General features: G+C 48.3%; 1 protein-coding gene across 10 annotated transcripts in view; it reads left to right on the top strand.

Annotated features, from left to right (window-relative positions):
* The window catches only part of LOC144818585 (uncharacterized), a 285,727-nt gene that overhangs the window by 108,623 nt on the left and 161,501 nt on the right, over positions 1 to 15,603 (top strand). For 2 of the 10 annotated variants that reach the window (XM_078676132.1, XM_078676131.1), the window contains one exon: positions 5,884 to 6,147. The exons of 7 other annotated variants lie outside the window; for them this stretch is intronic. In XM_078676132.1, coding sequence (XP_078532258.1) covers positions 6,131 to 6,147 — 17 coding nt within the window. In that variant the 5' untranslated portion in view covers positions 5,884 to 6,130. Of the gene's footprint in view, positions 1 to 5,539; positions 6,148 to 15,603 lie in introns of those variants that run through there. One more of the 10 variants, XM_078676133.1, reaches the window with a different exon arrangement.

The following is a 15,603-nucleotide window of genomic DNA, read 5'->3' as shown; positions in this document are numbered from 1 at the left end:
GTGGTTAATAAGTTAGAAACGTAATCAACGTGGCTTGCGGTCACGTGACTGACGTCATCACTTAGGAATCTTAAAGGGGCCTCTCTATTTACTTGCCTATACGTCAATGTTACAAGTACATAAACATCAGTTTCGAGGCTAGAATGATATATACGGGTTGTAACCCCGAGAAACGGCTGAACAACCATAGCAGGATGATGTTTTATTTATCAACCGAACCCACTTTGGAATCATGTTCTAAACAGATATATATATAATAAAATAATGTCGCCAAAGATATTTAAGCTACACAAGTCATAAAACACAGTAGCAACAAAGCATATAACCAGCCTTATTATTCTCTTTTAGAACAACTCAGTAAATCAAGGCTATGTGGTAACTGCAATTAGGGGCAGAAGGATGGATTAGCGCCATCTAAGACTTCTTATTCTGCTAAATGGAAGAGGTTTGTGGGCTAGGGAGGACAGCAAGGGGAACACTAGATCATCTCCGCATAACTGACCCCCAAGGTATGTCATCGTTAAGGCCATGTGTGTGTGTCAAAAGGCGATATATCCACCTTTGTTCCTTCTCAAATAGGCTGCCTTCATTGGTAGGATTCAGTTGTTCTATTACCACCCATCTAAGATCATTGGGACAGTGGCCACGTTCTAGGAAGTGGGTGGGTAATTTAGTGGTGCTTCTACCACACCTCACATTACTGCGGTGTTCCCCAATGCGCATTTTGATCTTCCTGGTGGTCATACCCACGTGTCTGAGACCGCAGGGACAAGTAATCAAGTAGATGACATTACTTGAATTACAATTAGTGTGACCTCTAAGATGCCATTCTTTTCCCTCTTCTAAGTTTAAAGCTTTAGTTGTTGTCGTGAGGTGGCAAACGCTGCACCCCCCACATGGGAAATGGCCCGTTACAGGTGGTAGGCCCCATACATTCAATACAGTCTGTTCGTGTGTTGTCTGATCAATTCTGGGGCGAGTATGTACGAGAGAGTCACGCAAACTTCTTTCTCGTTTATAAGAAAATAGCGGTTTTTGCCATTTTCGACCATTGCTTGTTAGAATGTGCCAATGCTTCCCAATGCAGCGACTCACAGCATTAGAAATATTGCTGTAAGTGGTTACACAGGTGAGTGGGATTTCAGTTTCAGTCTCTTTGTTATGATCTTCCAATAGAGCCTCCCTGTTGTTGTTTCTCGCTCTCTTTCGACTTTTTTGCAATATTTTCTTTGGGTAGCCTCTCTGTAATAGCTTAGTGGTTAGGTCTTCTGCTTGGGTATTGAAGTCACTGACACTACTACAATTTCTACGAACTCGTAGATATTGGCCGAAGGGTAAATTTTCCCGTAACGGGCGCGGATGGAAACTGGAGAAGTGTAGAAGGTTATTTTTACTGGTAGGTTTGTAGTAAGTTTTACTCGTTAGATGGTCACCTTCCCTAGTTAAAGTGACATCCAGGAAGACAATGGAATTGGGGTCATATTGATGAGTGAATCTGAGGTGAGGATCGCAGGTGTTCACCCAATCAAAAAAGGCTAGAAGGCTATCCTCAGATCCTTTCCAAATTAAAAGCACATCATCAATGTACCTCTGCCACAGGATAACATTGAGAGCGTAAGGATTGGTAGTGGTCAGGATATGCGTCTTCTCAAAGTTGTAAACATACAACCCTGCAATACTTGGGGCAAAAGTACTGCCCATCGAAGTACCAGTCTTCTGCAGATAGATGGTATCTTGATATTGGAAAAAATTGCGTTTAAGAGCTAAAGTAGCGCAATCAATGACAAAAGTCTTGGAGGTGGTATATGTCCAAGTGGTCTGCTCGAGGACATCGGCCAGGACCTTCAAGGTAGCATCCTGCGGGATGCAGGTGTATAAACTTTCAATGTCTAGGGAGACCAAGTAGCATGGCTCCTCTGGTAGCTGGACATTGAGTAACATTGAAAGAAGACTTTTGGTATCCTTGATATAGGTACTGGTGGATTGTACCAAAGGCTTGAAAAAGAAATCGCAATATTTAGAGAGTGGCTCCAGCTGGGAACCGATCCCCGACACTTCAGTAATGGATGCCTATATACCCTGCTTAACTAAATTGTGTGATCCTAGGCAATTGTCTGAATTTTTACTTGTACATTCGTTTGACGTAAGGGTACCTTGAAATACATGTGGTCAAGATATCCACTGTATAAAACTTTCTCTTGTGTTTGGATTATTCACCTATAATGATGTTCATGTATCATAACTGCCCAGAGGGTTCCTGCTTGATGCCCTCTGAGAGAGGCCAGTAATGCCCTACCAGGAGTACTTCTGTAATTGTGGTGGGGAAGGGCTAAGCTCTGTTGCTGCTATTAACCCCTTCGACGCTCATGACGAGCTGTGCTCGTCATGAGGTAGCCTCCTCGCACGCTCATGACGAGCCCAGCTCGTCATGTAAAGTGCACTTTACAGATTCTCAGCGTACGGGCGGAATTCCGCCCGCACGCATGCGGTTAAAACCCCAGTTTTCAATTACAACAAACATGTTTTGAAGACTTCTATGTGTACCCTCATGCTCTTGCGTCTATATCACTTTGTTATGCAGATGATGATGTTTTTCCACGCTCTCACTTGTGAAAAGTGCATCCTGACATTGGAGTTCCAAGCACTGTAGCTTATGTGACTTTTTTACAAGTGCAACCCTCCAGCCACCTCTCGCTTGGTATACACTCTGAACAAAACTGGAAATGTGCGATCCATTCCACACTGGGGCATATACCTACACCCAGCTGCGACTGCTGAGAACAAAGGCTCCTTACCAGCAAGAGACCAAGTGATTTGCCCAGGATCCGGCATCGAGGCTGAACCTAAAACCCAAGTGGGTCCAGTGCACAGACAGGGCTGCGAGCCACCCTCCACGTTCTCAACTGTTCCCATGCTGCAAAGACCACTTACCAGTCTATCATCTATCACACCGCCAGACTGTAGGCCGCACCCACCATGAGCCAAAGATATGAGCCTTGGTCAGTGGCATCCATCAAACCCGGGGCAGGACCAATAGGCCCAAATGGACTCTTAGGCCCGGTCGGGAGCGCCGCTCCGTACGCCTACCTCCTGGCCATGAATGCTGTTCAGAGTGCGGTGGCTTTCTACCCAGGTCCGAGCACTCTTTGGAACCTTCGAGGGGTGGGGGAGGGGCGTGTCCAGGACCGCGCACCGGCCAAAACAAAGGGACGCACCCAGATTCGGAACCTTGCAAACACTTGTCCCTTCTCACCCACGAGACGGTGCCCTGTTTTAAGCTATTCTAAGCATTTACTTACACATCAGCTAGTAGTCTGATGAAATCGCAAATTTTGCCACACAGTGTACAGTTTACAACTAAAACTACCCAGTAGGTGTAGGCCTACCATCACGGCACAACCCAGTTAGTCGAGTCTCCCCACAACACGGTACAGCTCGCCCGGCCCGCTAAGGGCCCATCTCACCTTGACAAAACCAACAGAGCAGCAACAACAGACAAAACTGCTGCCTGTCCAGCCGTTGAACCACTTACACGGATGCCTTCCAGGTCATCACCGAATTTGGGATATACTGATCACGTGGTACAACCGCCAAGCTATTTCTGGACTCTGGCACGTAGTACCGAAATTATTTAGTTTAGATTAAGGGCCTGAGACATACATTATCACAGTAAACCAGGCCTCAAACAAATCCCTTGTATTCTTCCGTCAAGCACAAGCTCCTGCCACGACGAACCACCAGCCCAACACAAGACATGACCCCTGCCGACATAAAAATCTCGCCCACAGGAGCATTCACTACGCTCCTGGGCAATGGACAGGTGGCTTAATTACTTTATGTATAATTGTTCCATTGTGAATATTGTGTTTACCATCGCTCAACATAATTTATTATCCCATTCATGATGGTGAACGGGACAACAACATGGTAGCCTCACACATGCGACACCTTGATGCCACACCCATGTTCATTACCATGTTGTGCTCTATGCAGTCCCCTTAGGCCTACTGGAACAAACGAGGCCCACCTTTAGACCCAAACTGATTAAGATGCGGCTATTCTGCAGTCAGCCTGGACGGTGGTGTTCACCCAGCTGCAACATCTCGCACACTGCTGACGCTGGAGAACATAAGTGAATGGCATGAGCCTCAATCGAGTACCGGAGCCCAATGAGATGACAACATCCATGCAATGCAAGGAATTGCTCTGGTCATTGGAATTTACCAGTGACAGCCTCATGTTCTTACCGGGCGAAAGACACACATGCAACCCGCCTGCAGCGTGACTTCAGACAAATTGTACGCCAAGGGATCAGTTTTTCATTCATACCTCACACACTGTTGTTACGATGCGATACCAATACATTTTGGGGGATTTATAATGCTGTGTGACAAGACTTATCTCTTCCAGTCTGCCTTCATTACCCAAAGCAGATAGACAAGGCCATGAAATGGACTGACTCAGAGGCTGCCTCAGACACCACCTGCCCTGTGGCCTGATGGCCCCCGGCCTACACAAAAACACAATTCAGGCACATGGTTTTTAAACCAGACCACAAAGCACCAATAACCGTCCCCCTATGCGCATTATCCAAGCTGATCTGCAAGCCCATTTCCTAACCAAATCAGAGGACGGGCGGACAGCAATGCCGTAGGTCATCCTCAATGTTGCTCGCGCTGTGCCACACAAACCTTGAGCGTACCTCCTGGAGGGACTTGAACTGCAGCAGCCCCGCTGCACCACAGAATACGCATCTCCGCTTGGTGGGCCGCTGAATCATCCGCACTGCAAATGGGGGCATAGCCAGGGCGGGCACCAGCGCACCATCCTGTCTACCAGTCAAGAGGGACCACAATTCCTGCCCATGATCACAGACGCCGCGACCATACACCGGCTCAGCTCTCAAGTTGGTAAAACAGGCTTCATTTTGATAGGGGGCTAAGAGACACCGCCACGCTCCTCAATTGTTCCCTCTCACTCCCAAAACTGCACTATTGCCCCACATGACCGCAAGTAGGCCGGAGACCCAAACCTAAAGGAGGAGGAACCTCCTATCAAAACCTTACTTGAGGAAGTCTCTCTTGCTGAAATTCAGATTGGGTATTGGCTTTCAGCAGTGCTAGTTGAGGATACGGGTGGAGCCAGTAGAGTAAGTGGGTGGAGCCAGTAGAGGAAGTGGGTGGAGCCAGGAGTAATGGGTGCGGCCTTAACCCCAAAAAATGTGAGCACCTGGATTTAATATTAGGCATGGGCAGTGGCTGCCTTACAGCCTCTTAGAAAACACAGCTGGTGTGATTAACACTGCAATGTACAGACACTGCTTGACATGACCTAGGGTTTTAGGAATTAATCTTCATTTCCATTCTGGAGACAGGCCTGTATAATTATCTACTGCCCTTGATGACCCTGCTAGGCCATTTGCGTTGGCGCTACGGTGAGTAATTTCAGTTTCTTTCATACTGCTACTGTTGTTGCTGAATTTTGCACCCAGCCTGCATTTTGGTGGGATCCCATATGTGCTGCAGTAATCTGCCCACTGTCATCTCAGTACTTGGAGCCATGGAGGCCCAAGCCAGCTACTGTTTCTAACTGGAAACTTGATATGCAGGTCTGTATGCTTTTCATTTTAGGGATCGGATGTTTTAGTCATGACTTGTATGCTTTTTAGCATGCATGAAAATGTACTTACACTCACTGCTTATCCCTGTCCTCTGCCTTCTCCTCACCTACATCTCATGCTTCTCTCTTCTGTCTTCCTTTTTCCATTACAGTATGCTTCTTTTTACTCCCTTCTAGCCTCTTAAATGCACCCTTCTTCCTTACCCACTCCACTTCCCATTGCATGTATTATATTGTTCTCTCTTTCCTTTCCCTTCTATGCAGTCTGCACTTCATCTGCTTCCAGAACTGGTTGGCTGTCATGACCCAACAACGCCCCCCATGCTTCATTTTACTCGTGGCCTCCTGCAGAGTAGGACTGGGTTGAACGCTTTTGCATGAGCTGCCTTTTGGTATCCAGTTCCGGTCCTGCTTAACTTCACAAAACCAGACTCGCCTCGCACCTACCCTCCCCTCCAATACTGTCATCAGGGAAGGCAAACAAGTAAACTTTCCCCTCAAGTCTGCCAACATGCACCAAAAGCCGAGGTAAGATCGTAGTTGCCCTTACTCAGGGCTTTAAGTCAGATAAATAAACTGGGGGAAGGGAGGGGGGGCTCTCATAAGGAACTTGGCTGATGTAATGAAGGGCATTGTTTAACCCCTTGGCCGCGGCAGTAATTCCGCCGCGGCGCTAGGGGGCAGGGGGGCCGCGCGGCGCCGCCATGCTCGTGACGGAACCATTCCTTCACGAGCCACGGTGGCACTGTGCTTGTGACGGAATGGTTCCGTCACGGCCCCGCCAGCTCAATAAAACACGCCGCGAAGGTGCGAAATCAGCGCCGCACAGGCGCGCCCGCCTGGCCGTGACGGAACCATTCCCTCACCAGCACAGCCCCACCGTGGCTCCTGACGGAATGGTTCCATCACGAGCACGCAAGGGGTTTAAATACTTAAGCTAAAAACCTGTACCTAGTATAGTGTGCGATTCAGAAAAGGGGGTGGTGATGAACAGAGTGTCTGAATTAAGCAGACCACTCTTACCCAGTCCAAAGATCAGGGCTTGATCCATCACCGTTATTTATCTCACTGCCCCATCCCAGCTCAGAACCTGGCTATATGCAAATTAGTCTGTCCCTGGCCCAGTGCATCATGGGAACAGGGCAGACCAAACTACCAAGCCAATTCTTCACCAGAAAGGAGACAAGCTACCGGGGACCGGTTTCTGGCATTTCAGCCTCTTCGGCCCGGCTTGCTTGAATCCTGATGGAGCAGTGAGAAAGGGACTCATGTCTGAGTATACCCTGCCACACCTACAGTGGCCAAAAACGATTCAGAAAAGGGGGTGGTGATGAACAGAGTGTCTGAATTAAGCAGACCACTCTTACCCAGTCCAAAGATCAGGGCTTGATCCATCACCGTTATTTATCTCACTGCCCCATCCCAGCTCAGAACCTGGCTATATGCAAATTAGTCTGTCCCTGGCCCAGTGCATCATGGGAACAGGGCAGACCAAACTACCAAGCCAATTCTTCACCAGAAAGGAGACAAGCTACCGGGGACCGGTTTCTGGCATTTCAGCCTCTTCGGCCCAGCTTGCTTGAATCCTGATGGAGCAGTGAGAAAGGGACTCATGTCTGAGTATACCCTGCCACACCTATAGTGGCCAAAAACGATTCAGAAAAGGGGGTGGTGATGAACAGAGTGTCTGAATTAAGCAGACCACTCTTACCCAGTCCAAAGATCAGGGCTTGATCCATCACCGTTATTTATCTCACTGCCCCATCCCAGCTCAGAACCTGGCTATATGCAAATTAGTCTGTCCCTGGCCCAGTGCATCATGGGAACAGGGCAGACCAAACTACCAAGCCAATTCTTCACCAGAAAGGAGACAAGCTACCGGGGACCGGTTTCTGGCATTTCAGCCTCATCGGCCCGGCTTGCTTGAATCCTGATGGCGCAGTGAGAAAGGGACTCATGTCTGAGTATACCCTGCCACACCTATAGTGGCCAAAAACGATTCAGAAAAGGGGGTGGTGATGAACAGAGTGTCTGAATTAAGCAGACCACTCTTACCCAGTCCAAAGATCAGGGCTTGATCCATCACCGTTATTTATCTCACTGCCCCATCCCAGCTCAGAACCTGGCTATATGCAAATTAGTCTGTCCCTGGCCCAGTGCATCATGGGAACAGGGCAGACCAAACTACCAAGCCAATTCTTCACCAGAAAGGAGACAAGCTACCGGGGACCGGTTTCTGGCATTTCAGCCTCTTCGGCCCGGATTGCTTGAATCCTGATGGAGCAGTGAGAAAGGGACTCATGTCTGAGTATACCCTGCCACACCTATAGTGGCCAAAAACGATTCAGAAAAGGGGGTGGTGATGAACAGAGTGTCTGAATTAAGCAGACCACTCTTACCCAGTCCAAAGATCAGGGCTTGATCCATCACCGTTATTTATCTCACTGCCCCATCCCAGCTCAGAACCTGGCTATATGCAAATTAGTATGTCCCTGGCCCAGTGCATCATGGGAACAGGGCAGACCAAACTACCAAGCCAATTCTTCACCAGAAAGGAGACAAGCTACCGGGGACCGGTTTCTGGCATTTCAGCCTCTTCGGCCCGGCTTGCTTGAATCCTGATGGAGCAGTGAGAAAGGGACTCATGTCTGAGTATACCCTGCCACCCACTGGGCCAGGGACAGACTAATTTGCATACAGCCAGGTTCTGAAACTGGGATGGTGCAATGAGCTAAAAAACGGTGTTGGATCTAGCCCTGATCTCTTGACTGGGTGAGAGTACTCTGCTTAATTCAGAGACTCTGTCCATCACCACCCCTTGTTGTAAATAATTTTGTCCACCCTAAGCGTGGAAGGGTATACTCAGATGTGAGTCCCTTGCTCATTGCACCATCAGGATTCAAGCAAGCCGGGCCGAAGACGGCTGAAATGCCAGAAACCAGTCCCCGGAAGCTTGTTTCCTTCCCAGTGTAAGAATTGGCTTTTGTAGTCTGGTCTGCCCTGTTCCCACGATGCACTGGGCCAGGGACAGACTAATTTGCATACAGCCAGGTTCTGAAACTGGGATGGTGCAATGAGCTAAAAATCGGTGTTGGATCTAGCCCTGATCTCTTGACTGAGTGAGAGTACTCTGCTTAATTCAGAGACTCTGTCCATCACCACCCCTTGTTGTAAATAATTTTGTCCACCCTAAGCGTGGAAGGGTATACTCAGATGTGAGTCCCTTACTCATTGCACCATCAGGATTCAAGCAAGCCGGGCCGAAGACGGCTGAAATGCCAGAAACCGGTCCCCGGAAGCTTGTTTCCTTCCCAGTGTAAGAATTGGCTTTTGTAGTCTGGTCTGCCCTGTTCCCAAGATGCACTGGGCCAGGGACAGACTAATTTGCATACAGCCAGGTTCTGAAACTGGGATGGTGCAATGAGCTAAAAAACGGTGTTGGATCTAGCCCTGATCTCTTGACTGGGTGAGAGTACTCTGCTTAATTCAGAGACTCTGTCCATCACCACCCCTTGTTGTAAATAATTTTGTCCACCCTAAGTGTGGAAGGGTATACTCAGATGTGAGTCCCTTGCTCATTGCACCATCAGGATTCAAGCAAGCCGGGCCGAAGACGGCTGAAATGCCAGAAACCGGTCCCCGGAAGCTTGTTTCCTTCCCAGTGTAAGAATTGGCTTTTGTAGTCTGGTCTGCCCTGTTCCCATGATGCACTGGGCCAGGGACAGACTAATTTGCATACAGCCAGGTTCTGAAACTGGGATGGTGCAATGAGCTAAAAAACGGTGTTGGATCTAGCCCTGATCTCTTGACTGGGTGAGAGTACTCTGCTTAATTCAGAGACTCTGTCCATCACCACCCCTTGTTGTAAATAATTTTGTCCACCCTAAGCGTGGAAGGGTATACTCAGATGTGAGTCCCTTGCTCATTGCACCATCAGGATTCAAGCAAGCCGGGCCGAAGACGGCTGAAATGCCAGAAACCGGTCCCCGGAAGCTTGTTTCCTTCCCAGTGTAAGAATTGGCTTTTGTAGTCTGGTCTGCCCTGTTCCCATGATGCACTGGGCCAGGGACAGACTAATTTGCATACAGCCAGGTTCTGAAACTGGGATGGTGCAATGAGCTAAAAAACGGTGTTGGATCTAGCCCTGATCTCTTGACTGGGTGAGAGTACTCTGCTTAATTCAGAGACTCTGTCCATCACCACCCCTTGTTGTAAATAATTTTGTCCACCCTAAGCATGGAATGGTATACTCAGATGTGAGTCCCTTGCTCATTGCACCATCAGGATTCAAGCAAGCCGGGCCGAAGACGGCTGAAATGCCAGAAACCGGTCCCCGGAAGCTTGTTTCCTTCCCAGTGTAAGAATTGGCTTTTGTAGTCTGGTCTGCCCTGTTCCCATGATGCACTGGGCCAGGGACAGACTAATTTGCATACAGCCAGGTTCTGAAACTGGGATGGTGCAATGAGCTAAAAAACGGTGTTGGATCTAGCCCTGATCTCTTGACTGGGTGAGAGTACTCTGCTTAATTCAGAGACTCTGTCCATCACCACCCCTTGTTGTAAATAATTTTGTCCACCCTAAGCGTGGAAGGGTATACTCAGATGTGAGTCCCTTGCTCATTGCACCATCAGGATTCAAGCAAGCCGGGCCGAAGACGGCTGAAATGCCAGAAACCGGTCCCCGGAAGCTTGTTTCCTTCCCAGTGTAAGAATTCGCTTTTGTAGTCTGGTCTGCCCTGTTCCCATGATGCACTGGGCCAGGGACAGACTAATTTGCATACAGCCAGGTTCTGAAACTGGGATGGTGCAATGAGCTAAAAAACGGTGTTGGATCTAGCCCTGATCTCTTGACTGGGTGAGAGTACTCTGCTTAATTCAGAGACTCTGTCCATCACCACCCCTTGTTGTAAATAGTATAGTGTGCGGCCCCGAATGGTATTTTGCTGCTTCTGTCCATTCGTCCAGCTATATAACACAAAAAGTAACATTACACCTACAAGAAGACTGGACTTTTGGCTTTGTCAATGGTCGTAAATTGCATAAGATAAATCAGCAACATCTATGACTTCGCTGTATATCATTTTGAAATTGTTTCAGGTTCTGTGCGAGAGGTTGAGGTGTAAGGCGAGAGCTGACGGCTTTCAAGGTGAGAAGGCAGGTTTGAGGCTCACCTTGGCTCAAAATCCTGTGATTCAAAACATCGATATGACCATATATGGTGGAGATCCTGTAAAGCGCTACAAGTTTGCGCTGTGTAAAACTTAAAAAGGAGTTTCTTTCAGATTACATCAAAAGCAGTGACGGTTGCAAGGTTATTATTTTTTTTTTCACCCTGAGGGTAATAATGGAGAGCCTGATATGGACACGTTTCAGCACCTGCTTTTAAGAATTGCTGGTGCTATGCACCGGCCAGACCTGGCCCACTTAAAGGCCTGCCTTTACTCTCCTTCCTAGGCCCCTCCTGTGTAGTGCAGCCAAGGATGAGAGAGCGGCCTTAACTTGCAAGAGCGTAGCCGTCTGGCATTTGCTCTGTCACAGTAGAGGACTAGTGACATCAGTCAGGCCCCTAAGTTGCCAGATGCGTGACCAGTGAAGAAAGAGTAGTGTGGCTTAGCAGGGGTTAGTCAAGCTTTCTGTGCCAGAGGAGAGGCCGGCAAAGATCTACAACTCGTCAGTGGGCGTGGCTCTGAATCCGGCTCTGATCTTGTGGCGAGCAGCCAGTGAAGCCCTTCGTGTTGCTGAGGGAGCAGCGGCAGAGTGACTTGAGGGTGGCGGGCCTGCCAGCTCCCCTGGCTTTCACTGAGGCTGAGCGCCTTAAGTAAGTGAAGCAGCAGCCTGTCTGGGCAGTGAAGAGGTGCTGCATGCCTAGAAAGGGTGGAAAGTAAGTGGGGTGGTACCTGCCTGAGGTGTTCATCAAGGGTGTGATGCCTGACATGGGGGATTTGGGGGTTATCGCCTGCATTTAAGTCTGAGGAAGAAGGCTGCCTGCATGTGGAGCTTGGAAGGGGTGATGGCATTGCCCCTCGATAACTTATGCCTCTCCGGTGTAACTAGGGAACTTCTAAGAGGCTGAATCTGTTTCTGAGAGTCAGCAGATCTTAGTAGTTTATTTCAAAGAAGCTTAATGTGGAAACATTCTAGCCCTGATAATCCCTGAAATATATTGTTGTGTTGTAACTATTTCAAACCCCCCAGTCTTTTTCTTCTGTAACTACTCCTGCAAAACAAGTCACAATGATTCTGCATAACTCCCTAACAGTCTTACTTACTCCAGTATTGGAACTTTCATAGATTCACATGCCTGAATCATTCCCCGTCGTCGAGACGGGAGTCTCCGGTATATAAAAAAGTAGTACTTAGTAGTATAGCAAACTGAAAAGAGGCCTAGGCCCATTTCCCTTTTGCAACCCATAGCCTTTGTTATGTAAAAAAGGCCCAAACTTTTCCCTGAACCAATCAGAGCTCCTCACCCTCTAGAACACTCCTGAGAGAACCTTCTGCCCCTCAGATTTTTCTACCGCACGTTGTGCTAGGGAGTCTCCTTTGAGCTCTGCTCAAACTCTTTACTTCTACAGTATTTTGACTTGGATTTGAGGTTTTTACATCAACCATGTCTGAGAAAGAGAAAAAAGGATTATTTAGAGCTTGTTCAACCTGCTCCAAGAAGAGGCTTTATACAGATGACCCTCACAAGGACTGCATCTACTGTCTCTACCCAGACCATAAGGCAGCAGATTGTAAGGTATGTCGTACCTTTTCAAATAAGACCTTGAGAGATCGTGAGGGAAGGCTACTGATCTGGCTTCAGAAAGTCAAAGCCAGGAAGGAAATCCTCTCAAGTGATAGTGAGGAGGAATCTGTGGCGTCTAAGAGATCTCAGAAGAGAAGTAGATCTCCTCAGACACATTCCTTAGGGGAAAGACCTGAGAAGGCCCCAAAAAAGACCACTCCAGGTTCTTCAGGGCGCAGTCCCTCAAAATCCCCTTCAGTCTCATCTAAGGGGAAGAAGGGATCTGCTGGTGAGGTGAAAGGAGCAAAATCCACCTCAGATCCACCACAGTCACCTCAGAAGATCAAAATTACCATCAAACGATCTTCTTCTGCGCTTTCTGAGGAGAAATCAACTCCGTCGACGGAACCGTCGACTAAAAAGGGGCCATCGACGACGACGAAAACACCTCTGTCGTCAACGAAGAAGGAGAAGGCTGGTGAGAAAACAGCGTCGACGATTTCACCGTCGGCGACTTTATCGTTGACGGTTTCACCGTCGATGAAGGCGTTAACGACCGTGTCCACGTCGACGGCGGCAGCGTCGACGGCGACAGCGTCGACGACGGCAGCATCGACGAGCACTGTGTCGACGACGGCAGTGTCGACGAGGACGTCGATAAGAACAGCGTCGACGGTCACTACAACGTCGACGGTAGCGTCAACAACAATGACTTGGTCGACGACGGCGATGGGAATCTCGTCGACGGGCTCGTCGATGAGGGAAAAAACACCAGAAAAAAGGTTGGTGCCTTCGAAAAAACCTATAACACCTGAGGTTACATCTCCAAGCAAGGTCTCCCCATTGCTACCGTCTCACTTACTGGAGGAGGAAGATTCAGAGGAAGATGATGAGTATGGTATTGCCAGTAGCCCTTCGCAATTACAGGTCAAGTGCCAAGAATACGATTCTGAGGAAGAATATGGGGGTTATCAAGAACAACCCCAAAAACAACACCGATATCGACAACAGCAACGAGAGGAGATGACCAGTGTACCATCCTCTTTGTTGAAGGATCTCCAAGGAATGTTGGAGGATTATAAGAAGAGATACCCAGCGACTCCAGTCGCTCAACAGGCCATAGAGGCTACTCCACGTCCACGTTCGGTTCCAGGAACTCCGATTCGTAGGAGAGAGATTGTGCCGGAACCTACTGTTAGGTCCCCACCACCGACAACACACCACGATACCTCAGATGAGGATCAGGAGGATGGTGAGATTGCGGACACAAGTGCAGAATGGCATGATTATATCGCCCCATCACCTGCAACTCCTCCGCAGAGGCCAGTGGACTCTCCACCGGAGTACATTGGTGGATTTCATAATCTGATGGAGAGAGCCACTAAGAGGTTTGCACTGACCATGACAGAGGAGAAAACTGAATGTTTTCTATATGACTTTAAAGACTCGTATCGGAGATCTGTACGATCTCTACCTATAGTGTCTCATATCTGGAAAGAAGGATTGAAGGTCATGGAGACGCCAGCGATGGTAACACCGGTTCTGGCCAGACTGGATAAAAAGTATAAAGCACCGGATGATGCTCCATCTTGCCTTTTGGGTCATCCTAAACCGGATTCTGTTATCACGCAGGCGGCACAACAGAAATCCAGGAACCCATCTGCTCCGATTGCAACACCTCCAGACAAAGAGGGCAGAAGGTTGGATAACGCAGGGAAGCGTTTTTCATTAATGTCTGCTCTATTTGTAAGAGCCGCTAATGCCCTTGCTATATTGGGGAGGTATGACAGGCAGATGTGGTGCGACCTGTCTCCATATGTTAACCTGGTGCCAGATCCAGAAAAGCAGGAGGCGAAGAAAATTCTTATGGAAGGAGAGATGACTTCGGCTGAAGTCATAGACTGCGCTATGGATATAGCGACCACGGCATTTAGATCCCTGGGGGGAGCTGCGGTCCTGCGCAGGCAAGGTTGGCTGCGAGCAACAGCATTTAGGCCGGAGGTGCAAAACAGAACAAGGGGTTTTACTCCCGTTTTTTTCTTATCAAGAAAAACAAGCTCCAGTGGCGCCCCATTCTGGATCTCAGATCCTTAAACACCTATCTCAAGAAACAATCTTTCAGGATGGTATCCCTACAGGACAACCAAACACAAAGGAGGTCCCAGGGGTAAGTTTATCGACCCTAACTGTTAAGCCCCCTGTACATAATTGACACCAACCTAAAATTAACAGAGAGTCAAGAAACAAACAATGTACCCAAATATACAGAGACAAGAGGAAATAGTTATTAAACTATACGAGTTCCCATCAGTCTACCATCGAGACCGCCCTTCATCATCTGGGATCTCTTGTGTATATATCTTATCACATTCAGGGGTAAAAAACCTGTGCTGGCAGATGACTACGCCATGCGCAGGAAAAACCACAGTGTTGTTTGCAGATGTGAAAAGAATGGCGTGTCTGGTGGGGAACTGAGTAGCAGTGCTTAGATAAAAGTGTGTTGTGAAAAGAAAGAGAGAAAGCTCTAAAATTAGGTAGTGATCGGGAAAACAATTTTAATAGACACCCTCACACTCCTAAATGAATAAAAACAGTGCAAAAGTGGTTTAACAAATGACCACTAGAGATGTAAGGTCGACATGTTTCTGCAGACACACGGAGTCTAGAGATCTCCTGCTGCTTCTTCAGGACCATTAGTGCTACTGCTAGATCTAAATACCGTAAACCATATCACCTGGAAGTGTATGTATAATCATCTTCTCATCCCATGTGATGGGAAGGAACAACTCCACCTCACCTGGCACGAGCTCAGGTAGTGGATGCACCGCACTCTCCGTCGGTGCACCGGTCGTCCCTCTAAGCTCTATCGTAGGGAGGACATCCTTCCGTTATTAAACCCAGGAGATCATATGACCACATTGGACCTACAAGACGCGTATTTCCACGTGCCAATACATCCTGCACACAGGCAGTACCTTCGGTTCTGGGTAGGCGGAAGACATTACCAATTCAGGGTGCTGCCATTCGGCTTGAAGTCAGCGCCAAGAGTTTTCACGAAGTGCCTGGCTCCAGTGGCGGCTGTGTTGAGGAAGCAAAGACATCAAATATTTCCGTACCTCGACGACTGGTTAGTCAAGGCACCATCAAAGACACAGGCCAGAGCGTCGACACAAGCTTGCATAGACTTATTCGCCAATTTAGGATTGACTCTAAACGAGGGAAAGTCAAACCTCCACCCAGCAAGAGTGATCACAT

Source organism: Lissotriton helveticus, chromosome 2_1 (genome assembly GCF_964261635.1).
Source record: "Lissotriton helveticus chromosome 2_1, aLisHel1.1, whole genome shotgun sequence".
Taxonomy (NCBI): domain Eukaryota; kingdom Metazoa; phylum Chordata; class Amphibia; order Caudata; family Salamandridae; genus Lissotriton; species Lissotriton helveticus.
This window is presented reverse-complemented; position numbering and strand designations above follow the sequence as displayed.